The sequence below is a fragment of the Ahaetulla prasina genome, chromosome 1 (assembly GCF_028640845.1).
Source record: "Ahaetulla prasina isolate Xishuangbanna chromosome 1, ASM2864084v1, whole genome shotgun sequence".
Lineage (NCBI taxonomy): Eukaryota > Metazoa > Chordata > Lepidosauria > Squamata > Colubridae > Ahaetulla > Ahaetulla prasina.
Window position 1 is genome coordinate 147254236 of NC_080539.1, and position 17851 is coordinate 147272086.

The window sequence follows — 17851 nt, forward strand, 5'->3', positions numbered from 1 at the left end:
CATATGTGGAAGGCCTCAGGTTGCATACCTCTGCTTCACAAGCATAATTTCTTCCAAACTTGAACATGCAAGGAATAAACACAAAGAACCAGATTATATACAAAACATTTTATTACATATATTTGTGAATTTACAATATGTACATATTGCACATTTAGCTGGAATGTATATTTCTATTGTACAGGAAAGAAGTGACTTCAGAGTGGATACAGAGTCCAACCTAAAACAGGTTCATCCCTTGCCTATGGCATGCAGTCTAGTAGTCCACCACTGTAACAGCTTTATAAAAAGTTTGTATAGTAACATTTTCAGTTGCATAAGCAAGAAAGATATCAAATAATGCTTCCTCCACAGGCAGGTTTCCTTGACTGTGTTGTAATGTCTCTTGACAGGAAACATGTCTATACTTGAAAAGATGGTACTTGCTACTTTTTTGGCAGTACAACACAACTGTTGTAGAGCAACTTTAAAGCATAAAACATGAACAAGTAATTAACCTTTTGGTAGTTTTTCACTAAAAAGAATGCATCTGTAAACAGTGATGATGGGATACAAAACACATTTTTAAAGTTTTATGAGAAGTAGTCCATCAATTTCCAAAAATAAATCTCTGGTTCATAATGCCATATATTACAAAAATGCTAAGTTCAATTTCCCTGTCAGTTTCCAAGGCACTTCTCTTGGTTCTTTTATATATTTTTCCTTTGATAATAGTAGCATCTAAAGTAAAACAAAAACACAAAAGATTAAACTCTTCTTTTCCTGATGTTTCACCTTAATTTTCAAAAAATCCTGTAAAATAATAATTCAGATTGTTTCCAGTTCCTATTGGAACGTGGGGATTGAGACCAATGAGAGAAACCTAACATAATATAAAAATCTAAACTTGATAATACATGTTACAAAGTACAGTAGAATATTCCCAGGTTCCATTTGCCAATTTGCACCTCTGCTGTACAGTTTCTTCTTTCCAAAGTTATTAATAACATTATTTTGCACAAGGGTGATCCTGATTGGTATTCTGAAGCACAGCATGAACAACTTGAACATTGGAAATAGAAGAAATGGTATTAAATTTCTTTTATCAAATAATTGATTTAAAGAGAAAATAATCCAGGGGGCATCCATAGTTCCTGGTATTGCTATACAGTACTGCTGTATTGCATTACTGTATTGCTAAGCAGGTATAGTAATTCAAATACAAATTGCAGTTAAATAAGCAAATAGATTTTAATGCTGTGTCATTCTACGTGTAACAAAAGCAACAACATTTACCTACTTTATCATGGTGTAGATGTATAAATTGGTTTCTACACATCTAATATTAAAAATGTCTATTATACAGTATCAACAAAAAGGTATCCAGTATAAATAGAAAGAAATAGCAGTTGATTTAATTCCTGAAAAATTAGCTCTGCCCAATACACTATCTACTAACTGCACACTATTATGAATAATTCATAGCTGTTGCCTGAGTGTTGATACTGTATTACTTTCCAGTAGGTATGTTTTTATTAATGGTAAATATTTTACTAAATGAAAGGGTTTGCATCGCTTTTTGAAACAAGCATATTTCAATCCAAAAGATATTCTGTTTATGAATTAATCATTGTTATCCACACAGTGGCAGAATACAATTCTTCCTCTCAATAATCTTACCTTATCCTTCTGTGCACATTGGACTTACTGCCAACCGAGTAAGGAGCCTGGCGCATCTTTTATAATCTGTGGTGGAGAAAAAAATGATAAATAGTGTAAAAAGTTCTTATGGGGAAGGTTGGGTTATTGTATTTTTAAAATGTGAAATTTGTATGAGGGAATATAAATAACTAATTCATCTTGAAGATTTGAATTTGTGTGCTTGAACTAATTTTAAACATGCTTCTTAGATTTTTAAGAATGGTATATAAGTTTGCCATCCTATGAAGATTGATTTGGCATAGGGCACTGTTGAATGGATGGATGGATATTACCAGACTAAGATGATGGATATTTACTGATATCCATGAAAAGACTTTCCACTTGCATGAGAAAAATCGGTTTGTATGTTTCTGCAGTGAACTATTTATATAACTAGCCATGCCTATTAAGAAAGCAAATAAAATTTGACGTTAATTATGGGGCAAGTTAATCAACATCCCGCTATCAATCTAATATGGAATAAGATAGCTGCTAACAGGGTAGTAGTATATTTAGGAACTACCCATGTCCCTCATAGAGTTAAATCTTAAACTATGCAACATTGCTTGCACAATGTCAACCTTTAAATGAAGTATATTTTGATGCTCATTAGTTAAATAGTTTCAGAGCACATTAGTGAAAACACTGGGAGCTAAAACAAGTAATAGAAGCAGTAGCAAAGCATGTAAATTAATTTTCAGTTCATGAATTAATAGCATGTTTTTGTTAATAAGCAGTTTATAATTATATGCTTGTACCCATGCAGATTTATGCAGAAATGAGGATGCAATAATAAGCGAGAAAAAGAAATGTGTCTTACTAAATACTGTACAGTATTTAGGCTGCCACTTAGTTCTGTAATTGAGTTCCTCACATATCATTTAAGTTCACTCTAGCAATCAGGATTTAAATCCTGTGAAAAGTAATCCTTAGTGGAAAAACATTGCTATAGGGTAGAATCTACAGTAGTTTTTCTAGAATGTTATAATGTAATTAATTCCCAATTGCCAAGCTTATTTTAAAATATCCATTTTTGTTCAGTTAAAATTGTTAAAATCACTTAAAATAAGAAACAGATAATACGTTGTTGAATTGCTGACTCTTTATTTGGGAGGCCTTTAACTAGATTTGACTAAATAATAAATTTGATATGGTTCCTTGGTTCCTTCCTAGCTTAAGACTAGTTGAACAAACAAACGTTGGTTTTTTCAGCTATTCTGGTAACAGGTATTAACAGATTTGGCATAACGTGTGAGAGATTTTGTGGGCAATTTGTGAATAGAGGGATAAATTCATAAGGAAATCTATGAATTTCCTTATGAATTTATGACTCTATTTGCAGAAATATTACCTCCTGTTTATATCTTAGAAGAAAAAATGTGGTTTATGCATTTATACAAGTTCAAAACCTGTGTACTAAATGACTTAAGTTTTAATGAGGTTTTTGCTAACTCTGTATCTTGATTTTTCTTGATACAGTTGGCACAAATTTTGAATTTTTATATCTAAGCAGATATACAGATCCCTTCAAGAAAAACTGTTTCCCGATAGTACTTCATTTCTTTTACTGTCTTTTCAGAATTCAGAATATTTCAGCATATTAGGTTGTTTTTCATTTTCTTAGGAAATTATACTTTCAATAATTGCTTTTCTAGGAACATTAATATATCAGGATTTTTCAGTGGTGTATTTGTGCTTTAAGCACAAAGCAAGTTTAATTTGTAAATTTCTGTTATCTGATGTAATAAGAAACTTGATTTCTGTACTGAAATTCTAAAACAAAAAGAGTTGGCATATAATGGAAGAGCAGATTGGCTGCCTGCACAAATACGTTTTAAATGATTGTTTATGAAATTAGAAATTAGAACCATTAGATTGCCCTGAGGAATTGCAAGAAAGCACTCCTCTATTTCATGGCTTTAACTCTGCAAACTCTTTACAAAATATCATGTTAATTATACAGGGGGATTCTTTAAAAAACTATATTAGTAATTCTGGTCTTGGATGATAGAACTTACATGCAGGTATGGTACAATCTCTTGTATGGTGATAAAGTCTATGAAAGTGTTTAGTGCATTTTGGGCCAAAGTAAAGGTGACCTGGAAAAGAAGAAAATCAGCAGATTAATTTAATTGGTGGCATAAGAAAAAGGATTTTAATTAAGGCAATAATTCAGATGTGAAATTTGGTTTACCTGTTAAATGGTTTAAAAATTTGTCTTTCATTCTTAGGTCTCTAGGAAATATTTCTGTTAAAGAGAATAAAGATACTTTTTTAGAACAGTCAATATTTATATTCTGATTCTAAAACTTCCTGGAATGTACAATTCAAGGCAAAAGTAAAAAATTGAAATGGCAACTATGTTTTAGAACAGGGCTGTCAAACTTGCAGCCCGTGGCCCAGATGCGAAGGGAAATGTCACAATACGTCACATGGCGCCACCATAATGCCGTGAGTTTGACACCTCTGATTTAGGGGGACAAGGGATTACTGTAGCAAAAAAGGCTTTTGCCCAGTTTTATCTTGGGCAACAATTGTGACCTTTCCTGGATCAGTATCCCTTGTTCATTGATAATAGTTATCTAGCCACTTCCCATTTGGACTATTGTAATAAGCTTAATGTAGGATTGCCTTGAAGAGCATCAAGAACCTATAATTGCAGTGGCCTGAGCAGTTGTGGATGTATTTTATATATATATATAAAATGCTGTGGCTTGGGCAATCCTAGGTGTCTGGTGATCTCTCTGCTTTGGGATTACAAACTAAAGGGATTCCTCTGGTCCCTTCAAATTCTAGCTTCTCTGTGCATCTCTATTCTTTTGGCTTGATGCTGATTTGCTGGCAAAGGTGTCATGGACCTTCTAGTTGTTTTAGCTAAAGCTGCTCTGACATGAGAGGGAGAAAGGACTGTCAGCTTAAGTATCAGCAGCTGTGGGTAATATTCTTAAAATCCAAGATCATTCATCTTAAATTATGCAACATTGCTTGCACAATGTCACCTTTTAAACGAAGTATATTGACACTAATTAGTTATGTAGTTCCAGAGCACATCAGTGAAAAAACTGAAAGCTAAAGTGAGTAATAGAAGCAATAGTAAAGCTTGTAAATTCATTTTCATCTTGGAACTAAGTATAGCATATTTTTCTTAAGGACCAATTTTATATCATATGCTTCTATCCATGCAGATTTATGCAGAAATGTGGATGCAAAATAAGAAATGAGAAAAAGAAATGTGTCTTACTAAATACTGTATTTAGGCTGCCATTTCCTTCTGTAATTCAGTTCCTCAACATCCTTATCCAGGATGAAGCAATATTGACACACATTGTCAGAGAAATTGACAGAATAGTATATTTTGAAAGAAATGAAACCATGTTGAACAAAATATGGAGGTGACTGGGAAATAGATAAAACTATTTTGCTACTGTTTGCTTTCTCATAGCTTATTCAAAGGATGGGAATATAACTAGCTTATTGAAATCCTCTTTAGCTTCTCGTGGCCATCTCTTTGATTTAGTGTCATATTTAATATTGTTATTTACAATTTTGTCATGATGACAATTGCATATTATCATTAATATTACCATAAATTAATACATAAATGACATTTCCCTTTGTGACTTCTGAATTCTGAAAGGTAGTTCTGGCTAAGTTTCTTCAGAAAAATATTTCAGAAGTTGGCAAGTTTTCATTAGAACACATAGTCTGCATCTGTATAGTCCAATTAAATTCTGAAAAATTGCACACTGAATTTCACTATGTTGCTTAAGCAGATTGTGCAGTTGTCTTAAAGTTGTATATTTAAAAAACAGTAAAATGTATGATAGAATATACATCTCAAACTTTTGGTGAATGCATCTTTGTCATTTTATGGATAATATTATTGAAGTGGTTTGCCATTGCCTTCTTTGGGGATATGTTTGTTTTTTTTCAACTTCTCTTTAGCCAATAGTTCTAATCTTAGCCAGTAGTGCTAAGGTTTCTAGCCACAGTTGAGTTTAGCCAAGGTGAGCCAAATGTTCACCAAATGAGGAACATATGAGTTCCATAAGCATTTTCAAATACACATAACCAATGTTAGCTCTAGGCAGTGGTGGGATTCAGCCAGTTCGCACCACTTCAGGAAAACCGGTTGTTAACTTTCTGAGCAGTTTGGTGAACTGGTTGTTGGAAGAAATCATTAGTGCAGAGAACCGGTTGTTAAATTATTTGAATCTCACCACTGGCTCTAGGATAAACAAACGTCTATTAAAAGCACCAATCATGTTTCATCCATACATTTTTCATTTTCCTATAATGATTAAAACTGTAGCACTAACCAACCTTAATTAATTGATCCCTGATAGAACTTCTTCCAAAGAAATACAGCATGTATTTCACTTGGATAAGAATCATATTAAACAATAGCTAATATGATAGGTACAAACTGGTTTTCCCATAGCAAGATTGTATTTTTTGCTACATTGAAAGTTCCCTTTCCTCAACAAATTACTAATACAAAATTAACTATTCTAAGAAAAATCTTTAAATCTGACATTCTGAATTTTTTTCAATGAAATATGTTTGCAGTATTTTGGAGAGAACTATTTTATAGTATTTTGCATACAGTATGTGAGGAAGCAAAATGCTAAATCTATGTATCTAGTTTATGGGGAGTCAAATATTTTTAAAGTATGTTCCATATTCACTGTTTTCTTTAGACTTTTAAGACCAGACAATATTTTAACAGGAAATTTAGTTTATCAGTTCTGTTGAAACTTTAAGAAGAAACATATATTTCACAGATACCAAAGCACCAGCATGAAAGTAAAATAATTTATAAACCCGCAGGTTTTAAACAAATGCAGTCACTTTCAAATCTCATTGGTTTCAATGTGAGAGGTGGGAAAAGATTACAATTGTTTAGAATTGTACTTTCTATCAATAGCTTTTTGTAAAAGCACCTTAGTCTAATATATGTCATATGATCCCTCCTGTGGAGGATCAGGTGAGTAGAGAAGACATTGATCTGATTTGTACACTGCACTGAACCATTTGAAATAGACTATAGCAGTAGCACTTAGACTTATATGTAAAGTGGTATATAAGTCTAAGTGCTATTGCTATATACCACTTCACAGTGCTTTACAGCCTTTTCTAAGCAGTTTGCAGAGTCATCATATTGCCCCCAGCAATCTGAGTCCTCATTTTACTGACCTCGGAAGGATGGAAGGCTGAGTCAACCTTGAGCCTTGTGACATTCGAGCTGCCAAACTGCAGTCAGTCAGCAATCAGCAGAAGTAGCCTGCAATACTGCATTCTAACCACTGTGCCATCATGGCTCAATTATAATTAGTTTGGCTCACACAACATGCTAAGACAAAATGAAGCAATCACATGTTGGCTTAGTGCAATAAGTTATTGTACATATATTAAAAGGAAATCTTATTTTACTCTAATAGCACAAACTTTGTGTCAGTTACAAGATTCACTTTGAGGAGATGTTAAAATTAATGAGGCTTTAAAATATTAAAGTACTGGCCACTATGCTATATCACCTTGAAGGAATAAAAGGTATGTATCCCATTTTCTCAAAGCCCCGGTTGTATAGCTGCTAGTTGATGGGAGATGACTTCCTATCTTTTTAATTTTTTCATTAATACACGTGGGACTCTAGGATGCTGAACTTAATATAGAATAAATAAACAGTAGAGAAGCAGAAAATCTGAGATAGATTCAAGAGAGTTTAGGATTGGATTCTTGAAACAACTGTTTTTGATTCTAAGCAGACAGCAAGCAAAGCACACTTAGAATATGCATATGAAGAAATGGAAATTTTACCAGGAACATTTTTGCTCCATGCATATAAGACTGCACCTGCATAGTAGGAATGAAATGAAATATTTTATAACACTATACACAGTGAATATGCTTGTAAGCAGCTCTAGCAGTCATTGGAAAATTCCCATTACTGTCACTATCATAAGTAATCAGCTGATAGTATATTAAACACAGACTGATAACTTTTTGGAATTTCTGCATGTGGATCTTGTTTTTTTGCACCTGACACCCAGTGAATTAGGAACTTTTAAACTTTTAATGCATTATAATTTACACCAAAATTATAATGATATTTTATTTCTGTATCATTTTTCCTCCTAGATGAGCCCAGAGCAGTTCTATAAAGAATAAACACAATTTTCAATAGAATAATAAAAATCAAGAAAAATAATAGAGGAAAATAGTTAAATGGCTAATTTTAAGAAAGGATTCTAAAAGATGGTATATCGGGAGCAGTTATCTACTCGTGCCTGGATGAACAACTATTATCTTCAACTGTCATACAGAAAGACCTGAGGCTAGCTATACTTTCCATAATAATGAGTACTCAGAGAAGATTCTTCCTGGCCAAACCCAAAGGTGACTACACACAGAACCTTCCTAGCTGATCTTTAGTGCAATCTTGTAAGCCTTTGAGTCTTAAACTGCTCAGAACTTTATAAGTTAATTGAAACACTTGTGTTGGTCCAGGAACTCACAGTCTGTGCAGCATTTTCAGGATCAATGTTATTTGATTTGATTTATCCATTCCACTTAGCAATTGAGTTGCTGCATTCTAAATGTGATGGTGCCCAGTGGCCCAGTGATTAACCCTTGACTGGGTACATTATGCTTATCCCATCATGAGATTACTAGGGAATGGTTCATTGAGGCTAGACTAAGTTAGACCAGATGCCCGAACAAACTTGGTCATAAGATTTCTTTGTTACTGAGCTACCTGTCCTATTAGTTGACAGAATCAAAGAGAGACCCCATTGTATCCATCTGTGGGAGTGTTGGCTCATCTAGAACATCTAGAATTTAGAACTTTCAGAACTAACTCCTAGATCTGAAAATTACTCATCTACAACCATTATATTGGTTCATCTTATTGGACCTTATCCAATTTATCACTAAAGCTCTATGTGGTCTAGTTCTTTAGCCAAGAGCTGCAACATTAGTCTTTTCATGCCACACCATTTCCTAAAGATATAAAATTTTTAGGAAATAGAAAATTATTAGCATTATGATAGGCCATTAAATATAATTTTTTAAAAAACTTTATTGTGAAGTAACACCACTTTAGCTATCTAGCTGGCAATTTTTTTTATTTTTTATTTTATTTTTTTATTGATAATATAATCTAGAAAACCCAATCTGCTAAGGGCTGTTGCCCAAATTTTGCTTTTATTTTTCTGTCTTGTTCCCTTACCATTCTCATTTGTTCCATTTCTTCAAACAGTTCTTCATCCATGTCTTTTCTTAGCAGAGAGAGCTTACTTGTTCACTGACTTTCCAATTCTTTGTCCAGCAAAGAAGCCCACATAGCAGGGCTCCAGACCCCCTCCCCACCAAAAAAGATCCTACCTTCTCATCTCCCTTGGGTAGCCTCCGACTCCCAATGTATCTTCTAAGGGCAAGCCCTACTCTTCACTTATTCTGCCCCCCCACAAAAAAAACCTGGTGTCATCTCAGAAATAGCACCCTCTACTGATTAGGAAAGAGTTTCCAGAAGGTCGTGCTACTCAGTATGGGAGTTCTTGTGGCATCAAATGTATAGAGCAACCAGACTGACTATTTTTGGAAGATCCACTGTGATCAGGAGACTTGCTGGGCCATTACTGCTGCCCTACCACTCCTGGAGCATTCCCTATGATCTAGAGTGTATATATAGATGGTATTCAGCATCCTAGGTTTGCTAAGCGTATCTTTGACTCCCAATAGAAGTCAAATGGGCCACATAAAACAAATTATAGGGTTGCATATGATTCATGACCCCACCCCCGCCCCAGTATGCGATTCCTTCTAAGCAGCTTACTAGTATCAGTGTGATCTACCCTGATTAAGTGGGTGAAAGTTAATTTCACAATTATCAACACTTTGTCTATAAATATCTGCCTCGGCACCTCAGTAGTTGTTGAACAATCAAAAAGAAAGAATAGCCCTAACCCTAAAGATTCTGATGGTGGCCCTGCAAACAGGACTGCGACCCTTGAAAAGCTGAGCTGAGCTGAGCTGCTCTATCAATACCCTGTTGTCGAAGGCTGCTGAGAGATCCAGAAGAAACAACATGGTATCATTTTCTTTCACTACTGAAAGTAACCAGAGAAATCCATGCTTGAAGTCAGCCAAATGATATACATTTTCAACTTTTTTCAAGCACATTTGGTGAGCACCACTCTTTCTAGAAACTTGCTAAAGAAAAATGGATTTATAGCTGAGTCACAATTATTCCAAATCTTAAGGTTGAGGGAATTACTTCCTCTACAAAATGTCATGCCTGGGCCCACCTTTTTTGAACCCTTTCTGCTAGATCTTTACAGTCAAAATGGATAATGATGGAGGCTCCTCAAGCTATGTATTCACTTCCTTAGCCAGCAATAATTAAAATCGCCCTTGAAATGGCAGTTCTCATATAATTCAATATGTTCTATCATGATTGTAATATTGAACGTAGAGTCCATATGAGGAATCTTTCTCTAAAAATGCTTCAAATCACCTATGAAACGGCTCCCCTGCCACCCCAAAATCTTGGCTGTGTGGTTCACTGAAGATGCCATGCTGGTGGAGAAATTAAATAAAATGCACAGAAAGTACATCCTTGCAGTATTTCTAAACAATCATATTCATAGTGAGAATTAAGCCCACATATATTCTTACTAGTTAAGAGTTAGGATTTTTTTATTGCCCAGAGGTCCATATTTCATGGCTCCATATTTAGAGACCATACATGGTGATAGACCAAACACTCATTTCATCTCCAGATGACACAGACAAGGCCAGAAGTACAACAGAATTGCCAGATATGCACCTCTGAAGCTAGAGCATCTTAAATGAACCCATCCACAGCATTTTCAAATTGTGAGATGGGCCATTTTATAGATGAGATTTAGATATAAGTAAGTTAAGTAAATAATTCAACCATCAGATACGGTTTTGGGGCAGCAAGGTAGGCTGAACTCTGTCTCTGCATCCCAAATCAAGTAGAAACAGACCTTAGCAAATGTAATATGTCATCTCCTCTCTAGTCTATGTTGATGCTAAGCCAAATACCCAGTTGGGCAGAACTTGGTCAGATCAGATCTGATCTTCTCATTTCTTCTAGCTTCAGAGCAGTTGAACCCATTCCTCTATTGAAAAATCAGGTTATCTTTATACAAACTTTATAGAATTCTTCAGGGACAACTGGCAGTGTGATGGCACATTTTTCTTTTTAGTAAAGTGGGGTGGGAAGAGATCATATTAAACTGTATTTAATACAATACAATAGACTCACCAACTTTCTGTTCCTCTGAATAAGTTCCATAGTCAGGCATTTCTCTCTGATCAAGAGGTGGGTAATTTTGCTTGTACTGCACTCCATTTTCTTCATCCTCTTCTAGATGGTATTTTTTCAGTTCTTGAATGATCTCCATTATCAGATTTAAGAGGTTTTGTCTTTCCTTCAACCCCACACTAGATTCTGATTTTTCTTTACAATGTCCTGCAGAAAGTATCAATGCCATCAGCCCAATCAGCACTGAAGACCTTAGAAGTTTGCACATTGCACTTTTGAGGACAATCCAGGAAAAGAGAATGTGTTTCCCACTTACTCCCTGAAAGAGAGAAAATGTTTTTTAAAAAATAAGAAAGAAGACATGAATTTGAATAGAATATTTTTCAGTATATGTATGGAACAAGCTACTTAAGAGTTGTTGCTGCTTCCTTTTTTATTTCAGTAAAATATTCTTTAGCTAGGAAGACAGTTGGACTTCTAGATGCATTCGTGTAATAGTCTGACCTTGTCCTTCATACTCAAAAGTATCAAGAAATGTAATGAAATAGGTGAAGGAGAGAAGATGCCCTCAAAAATCAGCTGGGCAAAGAAAAAAATAAAAAACAAAATCTTAGAAAACAGCCAACTATAGCAAAGATAAAATTTCTCCATTTGCTAAGCAGATCCTGAAAATCCGAATGAAATTTATCTGTTAAGCACCCTGCCTCTTAATAACGTTAAGAGCAAATAACAAGCTTCAACAAGGAGTAACCAAAAATTGGGGGGGGAGGGGAGTGAAATCTATAGTGTCACTTGACTCCAATATATGGCTTCTAAGTCACTGGGAAATTTTTCAGCTTATTCAGATTTGCTTGACTTTATCCTGTTAATTTATTTAAAAACTTCATTTATTATTTATTTAAAATTTTCTGCTAGTGGTTACAGAGGCATTGATCAAATAATAACTTAGCTAAGTATTTAAAAATCTACATGACAATCAGAACAGAATTACTACTCTTATTCCTGGTTTGGTGATATTTTCACTATTTTCATTCAATACATTGGGAACTATTTCTAATTTGTACACTGGCCTTCCATTAAAATTCTCAAAGCAAAGTATCTCTGTATGATTTGCATCTGCCGCCAGTCGTAGTAAGATTCTACAAGGCTGCCAAATGTTGTTACAGGTCATCAATTTACTAAGTGATTACACCTACTGTACCCCATGGTATATGGTCCTACAGTGGAGCCAGTTCAGAATGCTCCAAAACCTTTCAAGGAAAACTTACATATCATACAGCTCCAGACGGAACTGGTCTGGCCTGATCCCATCCAATGCTTCCTATTCAAGGGATAAAATCTGAATTTAACATCTCCCCCCCCACGTCCCCATTTATCTTATCTGCTCAGACATCCACAGTGTGGCAATTTGGCCGACCCCACTCGGAGGTCGCTTCTTCCACATCGCTTGGGATGCTCAGTGCAGCTTCACTGCATTTGGATTCCCAAAGCTAAACGGATTGCAGAAAAGAAAGCACCCAACCCCGCATCGCGGAGCGCTCTCAGTTTTCACGGGATGGATGTCAGATTTCATCTAGAGATAAAAACGCTACTTAAAATGATTCGATTCGGACTAGATCTTCCAGTCTTCCTCTTTCTCCGGAGGAACCCATTCTGTAACCAGATCTATCTCTGGCTTGTATTCCTACAGAGCTGGATTTTTCTACAACGAAGCAACTCCCCCAGAGGTGCGTTTCGTCTCTGTCTGGACTGACAGCAGCTCTGAAGCAGAATCGGATCGAAGGAAGACCTTGCAGCCTAGCAAGAAGGAAGCCTTCTTCCAACAGGCTCCCAAAATTCGCCTGCGCCCGCACTCGCCCGTCGCCGCCAAAGAGAGCGCCCCGAGAACTGTTGAGAAGTCCGCTAAAACTTGGCCGGGAGCGAGCGGGCGCTATAGCTGCAGCTGCCACTCCGGGGCAAGCAACTCGGAGGCGCTGGCGTTAGCCGCTCCCACTTGAAGAGGCATACCTGTCTCCGCCGGCTTCAGTCCCCTGACTTAGACGGTCCGCTGAGCTGAGCTGAGCTGAGCCTCCTCCAGCAGCGAAAGAAGAGCCTTTCACCGCCCTCCTCGGCTTTTCCCGTCTTCTCCCTGACGCGCCCGCCGGCTTCTTCTCCTTCACCTTCTACTCCATGGCCGCGCTTTATATAGGTTCACAAGGAGTTCACGAGGTGGCCGCCGCCGCCGCCGAGTCAGCTTGTCTTGATTTGCGAGTGGGTGGACGGCCGGCTCCGCGTCCCACTTGGTTACCACGCGAGCGCCGCCGCTCTTCCCCTGTTGCTGCCGCCACCGAAGTTCCCTCGGACTCCCCTGCTTTGCCGCCGCGCGCTCTCCTCTTATGCTGCTCCCCCCCCGCCCCCCGCAGACGTAGAAGGAGCTGTCCCGGCTCGGGCGAAGTGGGGGTGGTGGGGGTGGAACGGAGGGAAGGAGGGGGGGGGGCACCCGCCAAGTTTCTTTAATTAGAAAGCCTGCGCTGATCATTTCCCGCACGCGCGCACACACTCCACCCTCCTACCCATTCTCCTCATTCTCTCTCGCGCACACACACAAGCAAACCACGTTTGTTTCGGACGTCCAACCTCCTCCAAGCTTCCCGCCTCGGGGTGGCATCTTCGGGGCATCGGCGGCTGCCAACTGAGCACGACTTGCCAGCAAGTTTCGTGACTGGACGGCGCTGGATGGGAAAGGGCGGACGGGGTGGAAAAGGGCGGGAATGAGGACGGGCGACGGCGATTGTCTCATCTTCCCGAGTGAGAAGGAGAAGCGGTGCCAGTCCCGCCTTCCGGTTGAAGGGATGAGGCTGTCCGGAATTCCCTCCCTGTCACCAGAGAAAGCTTCAGCCAGGCTCCCCCTGGGTTGCTCCCTCAGCCCAGGACAAAAGTCCTGCCGCCAGGTTCTCACAGAACGAGGAGCACTGCTGGACCCCGATTCGCCCGTTCTCCTACGTTTGTGGGATGGGAGTGTGCCAGGTCAAGAAGACCTATCCCTTCTTGGTTTCCCACTATTGAAACACACTTAAGAGCTGTGGAGAGTGGACCAATTCGTGATGAATTTGTCTAATGCTTTTTTTTTTAAATAGCTGCCCGCCAACAAGAAATGCTACCACAAGTTGTGGTAGAGAATTCTGCAGGGTGAATTAAGTGCTCCAAGTTGTGGGAAGAAGCACTCTTTATTTCTAAGCCTGGAAAATCCTGTCAGCCTCATTAGATGGAGTGTTAGAAGAAGTTTAAGAGGAAATTTGTGGCTTGTTTCTTTATTACATTGGTGTTTTCTGCCGTTCCTACAAGCAGCTCAAGGGGGCATATGTGGCTTTCCTTACTTTAATCCTCACACCAATTCTGTGGTTGTGCCTGCAGAATATGTGATTAAGGGAACACGGTAACTAACCTACAAATTTGGCCAGTCACAGTTTTAAGCTAGCACATTGTGCCAATTTAGTCTATGGGTTTGACTGAGCAAGCAGGTCTCATGTATGAATGCCATACTGAGTAGCAATATAAATTATTTCTTACCATTCCCTAGTTTCTGGAGTCTGTGTTATAACTGTAGCTGTTAAATTGTATATAGAGATTTAATTGCTTTAAATCTGTGGCTGGCCAAATAAAAGTACATATCAAGAGGGCACCTTTCTTTTTTCCTCTCTCTCTTTTTCCCAGTGAATTTATTTATTTATTTATTACATTTCTATGGAACCCATCTCACCTTAGTGACTAAATTTGAATTTTGAAATATATATACTATAGTAAGGTCAGAACAAAACATCAGTATCAGAAAAATTATGCAATTAAATTCAACTGTATTAATTAAATAAGGCGAGTAGGATTTCTTTCTTTCTTTCTTTCTATCTATCTATCTATCTATCTATCTATCTATCTATCTATCTATCTATCTATCTATCTATCTATCTATCTATCTTTTAAACTAACAATGACCAAATAATTAGAATTTAGTACATAGACTTTAATGGTGCACTGCAAGACCATTCAGGCTGATTTTTTTTCTCATTTAAGTAGAATAGAAGTTCTCTTTCTCCAGGCAATTTTTTTGTGATACAGTGTTCCAGTTCTGGATCTCAGAGCAGTGAGAGGCATAACATTCCAAAAACAAAAGACATGCTTTGCTTGTACTTGCTTGGAAAAATTGGTTTGGAGAGTGGGAAAGAAGAGAAGGGATAAATAAATAAATAAATAAATAAAATAAAATAAATTCAGGAATTCATAGATATGTCCTCAAATTAGAGCGGGCCTCAAATGTGACCTTTTGGATGTCTGGCAAAATCTGAGAAAAGAGAAAGAGGTAAAATTATGTTTGCTCTTATTCTGCATCTGATTATTTCTGAGATTCTCTCTGCGGAATTCCATGTGAACCTACTTTTTTCAAATTTGGTATTTTTCAGTTTTTCTGATCAGTACAAAAGAAAACCAAAGCAGCATATAAGAAATTCACAAAATAAACACACATATATTGGAGTCTCTTAACATACCAGCCATGATACCGGGGGAAAATATTAGATCTTAACAGCGTTGTAGAAAGCCAAGAGGGTCAGGGCTCTCTGAATCCTGGAACAAGTTGTTCCATAGGACTTTCACTGCAACAGAGAGGTTGTGCCTCCTTGGTCCTAGAACTGACCTTCAGGATGTTCTCTCTATCCTATTTGGTGTAAAGACTATAAATTTGAAAGCTTGCACACTAATTTATTTGATATTTTGTGTACTTCATCCTCTTACAACATCTATTCTCATGAATTCTAAATCTAAAATACTTTAGAAGCCATTATGCGTACATGATTTTTGCACATGAGATAATGGGATCACAGGTCTCCATATTTTTACAAATGAATTGGAAAGTTCACTGGTTTGCACAGACTTCAAAGTTATTGGATGATAATTTCAGAGAGATTATACATCCAACAACTTTTGGAGGCTACCATAATCTTAATATACATGCCTTTGGGTTTATGTCCCCATTGGTTTTCAACAGAGAGGTAAGTTATATTGAAAAGTATTCTACTTTACAGGTAATACAATTATGACATGTTGGATTAGGATCTGGAACACCTAGGTTCAAATCTAGCCCAAGCCACAGAAATTCAATGTGCAACTTGGGACAATCACACAAACTGCTTAAGGGAATTGTGGATAAGTTTGAATCAGGGAGTGCTATCTATTCTGCTCTGAATTTTGGAAGAAAGGTCATCTATAAGTCTCATAAAACTAATCAAAATAAAATTCATACATCATACATTGTATATCTTGCTACTATGCTTATTTAAGCAATAAAGGCAGATATTTTACTTCAGCCATGGTGCAATCCCTGTAATTGCAATTTCTAGAGACTTCAAGGAGAACCCCACATAAAGCACATTGCAGTAAACAATACAAGGAATGTAACCAAGGTATAGATAATTGTTGCCAGGCCTTGCTGAGAAAGGGCTGCAGATGATATACATCCATAGTTATGCTAATGTGCATTACAACCACCACTAGCAAATCCAGTGGCAACTGGAGCTCAGAGAGTACTCCCAGACTACTAACTTGCTATTTTGGCGGGACTATTATCCCATTAAAAATAGATTTCACTTGAGTCTATCTCTTCTGGATTTAATTTCAGCTGGTTTGCCCTCATTGATTCCCTTATTAAGATTAGGCAATTTCAACAACGTTTATTGCCTCCTTGGAGTCAGATGTAGGGGCAATAGAGCTGGATGATATTAGTCCAGTGATGGCACTCCATTTCAAAACTCAAAAAGTCTTATCACGATAGCACTCATGTCCCAACAGAAACAACGGGAACTATTGCAAAGCAATGCCTGCAAAGTCCAGTCCTAACAGGCAGCTCAGAAGAATTGCCATGGCCAGAAGTAAGAAAAGTCACTCAGGAGTCCTGAACAACTAGAAGTGACTGTTACGAAATTGTTATTGCCCAACTGGTTGGCCAAGAAATATATAAACCAACACTGTATGTTTGTAACTAAAAGTATGTAATTTTAAAAACTTTGTTGCATCATTATGCATCCTGATTGGCTGAGCTCTGTAGTCAATGTACTTAAGGAAAGCTGAATTATGGTTTGTGTGAACACTACACCATTGTTACCTGCTGATATGCTGTATCTCTATATTTGAGCTCTATGCAAGATCATTGCTTGATCATGGCTATTTACTGCTTCTTTAATATTTACTGATTGTTTTGTATTGAATTTTGTTCCTGAATGAAACTAAAGAAGATCTGGTTTGTTGTGTTTTCTACAATTGGTAAGAAGACTTGATATTTGAAAAATATCCCTGGACTGACTTCATATGTGTATGACCTGAATTGTTTTTGGACTATAATTTTGCTTTTTCCCTAAAAGTAAAATATTATCAAAACCCAGTTTGTTTGTATGTTAACTGTTTTCATCCACAATCATTCTCAGTCGCTTCCGTGCGTAATCTCAAAGGGTAGTCTGCTCAATAGTCCACAACATTCAGTTGTGAGACAAGATTACCTTTAACAGTGACCCTACCACCTAGCCTCTGGAATGGGTTGCCCATCAAGATGACCAAAGCATTCTCATATCTTCCTTGATGAAAATCCAGCCAGAATGGGTTTAACTGATTAAATCCAAATGCAATTTGAGCTATGAATCTTCTCTATACTTATCCAGAAATTGAACGTGAATTGGCATTTATAGTTACAAATATTTTACGGATACAGGGAAGTTTTCTCAGTACATGTTTTATACTGTAACAAGCTTCTTCAAGCAAGCAGGAACATATTCCACCATCAAAGAGGCATTGACTGCATCCTTTAAGCATGGGTTAGTCTCAGTCTGGCCAGAAGTGACAAAGATTAATGAAGCA

At 37.2% G+C, this 17851-nt stretch overlaps 1 protein-coding gene across 2 annotated transcripts in view; it reads right to left on the reverse strand.

The window, feature by feature from the left end:
• The window catches only part of ALKAL2 (ALK and LTK ligand 2), a 17748-nt gene extending 870 nt beyond the window's left edge, over positions 1-16878 (reverse strand). The window contains exons 1-7 of one of the 2 annotated variants that reach the window (XM_058177720.1): positions 12983-16878; positions 10976-11294; positions 7501-7536; positions 3875-3928; positions 3699-3779; positions 1660-1725; positions 1-720 (exon numbers count right to left, since the gene is read on the reverse strand). The exon at positions 1-720 is cut by the window's left edge and continues 870 nt beyond it. In XM_058177720.1, the coding sequence (XP_058033703.1) occupies positions 1661-1725; positions 3699-3779; positions 3875-3928; positions 7501-7536; positions 10976-11243 (504 nt within the window). In that variant the 5' untranslated portion in view covers positions 11244-11294; positions 12983-16878 and the 3' untranslated portion in view covers positions 1-720; position 1660. The remainder of the gene's footprint in view (positions 721-1659; positions 1726-3698; positions 3780-3874; positions 3929-7500; positions 7537-10975; positions 11295-12982) is intronic. The other variant, XM_058177730.1, reaches the window with a different exon arrangement.
• Between the last annotated feature and the right edge of the window lie 973 nt (positions 16879-17851).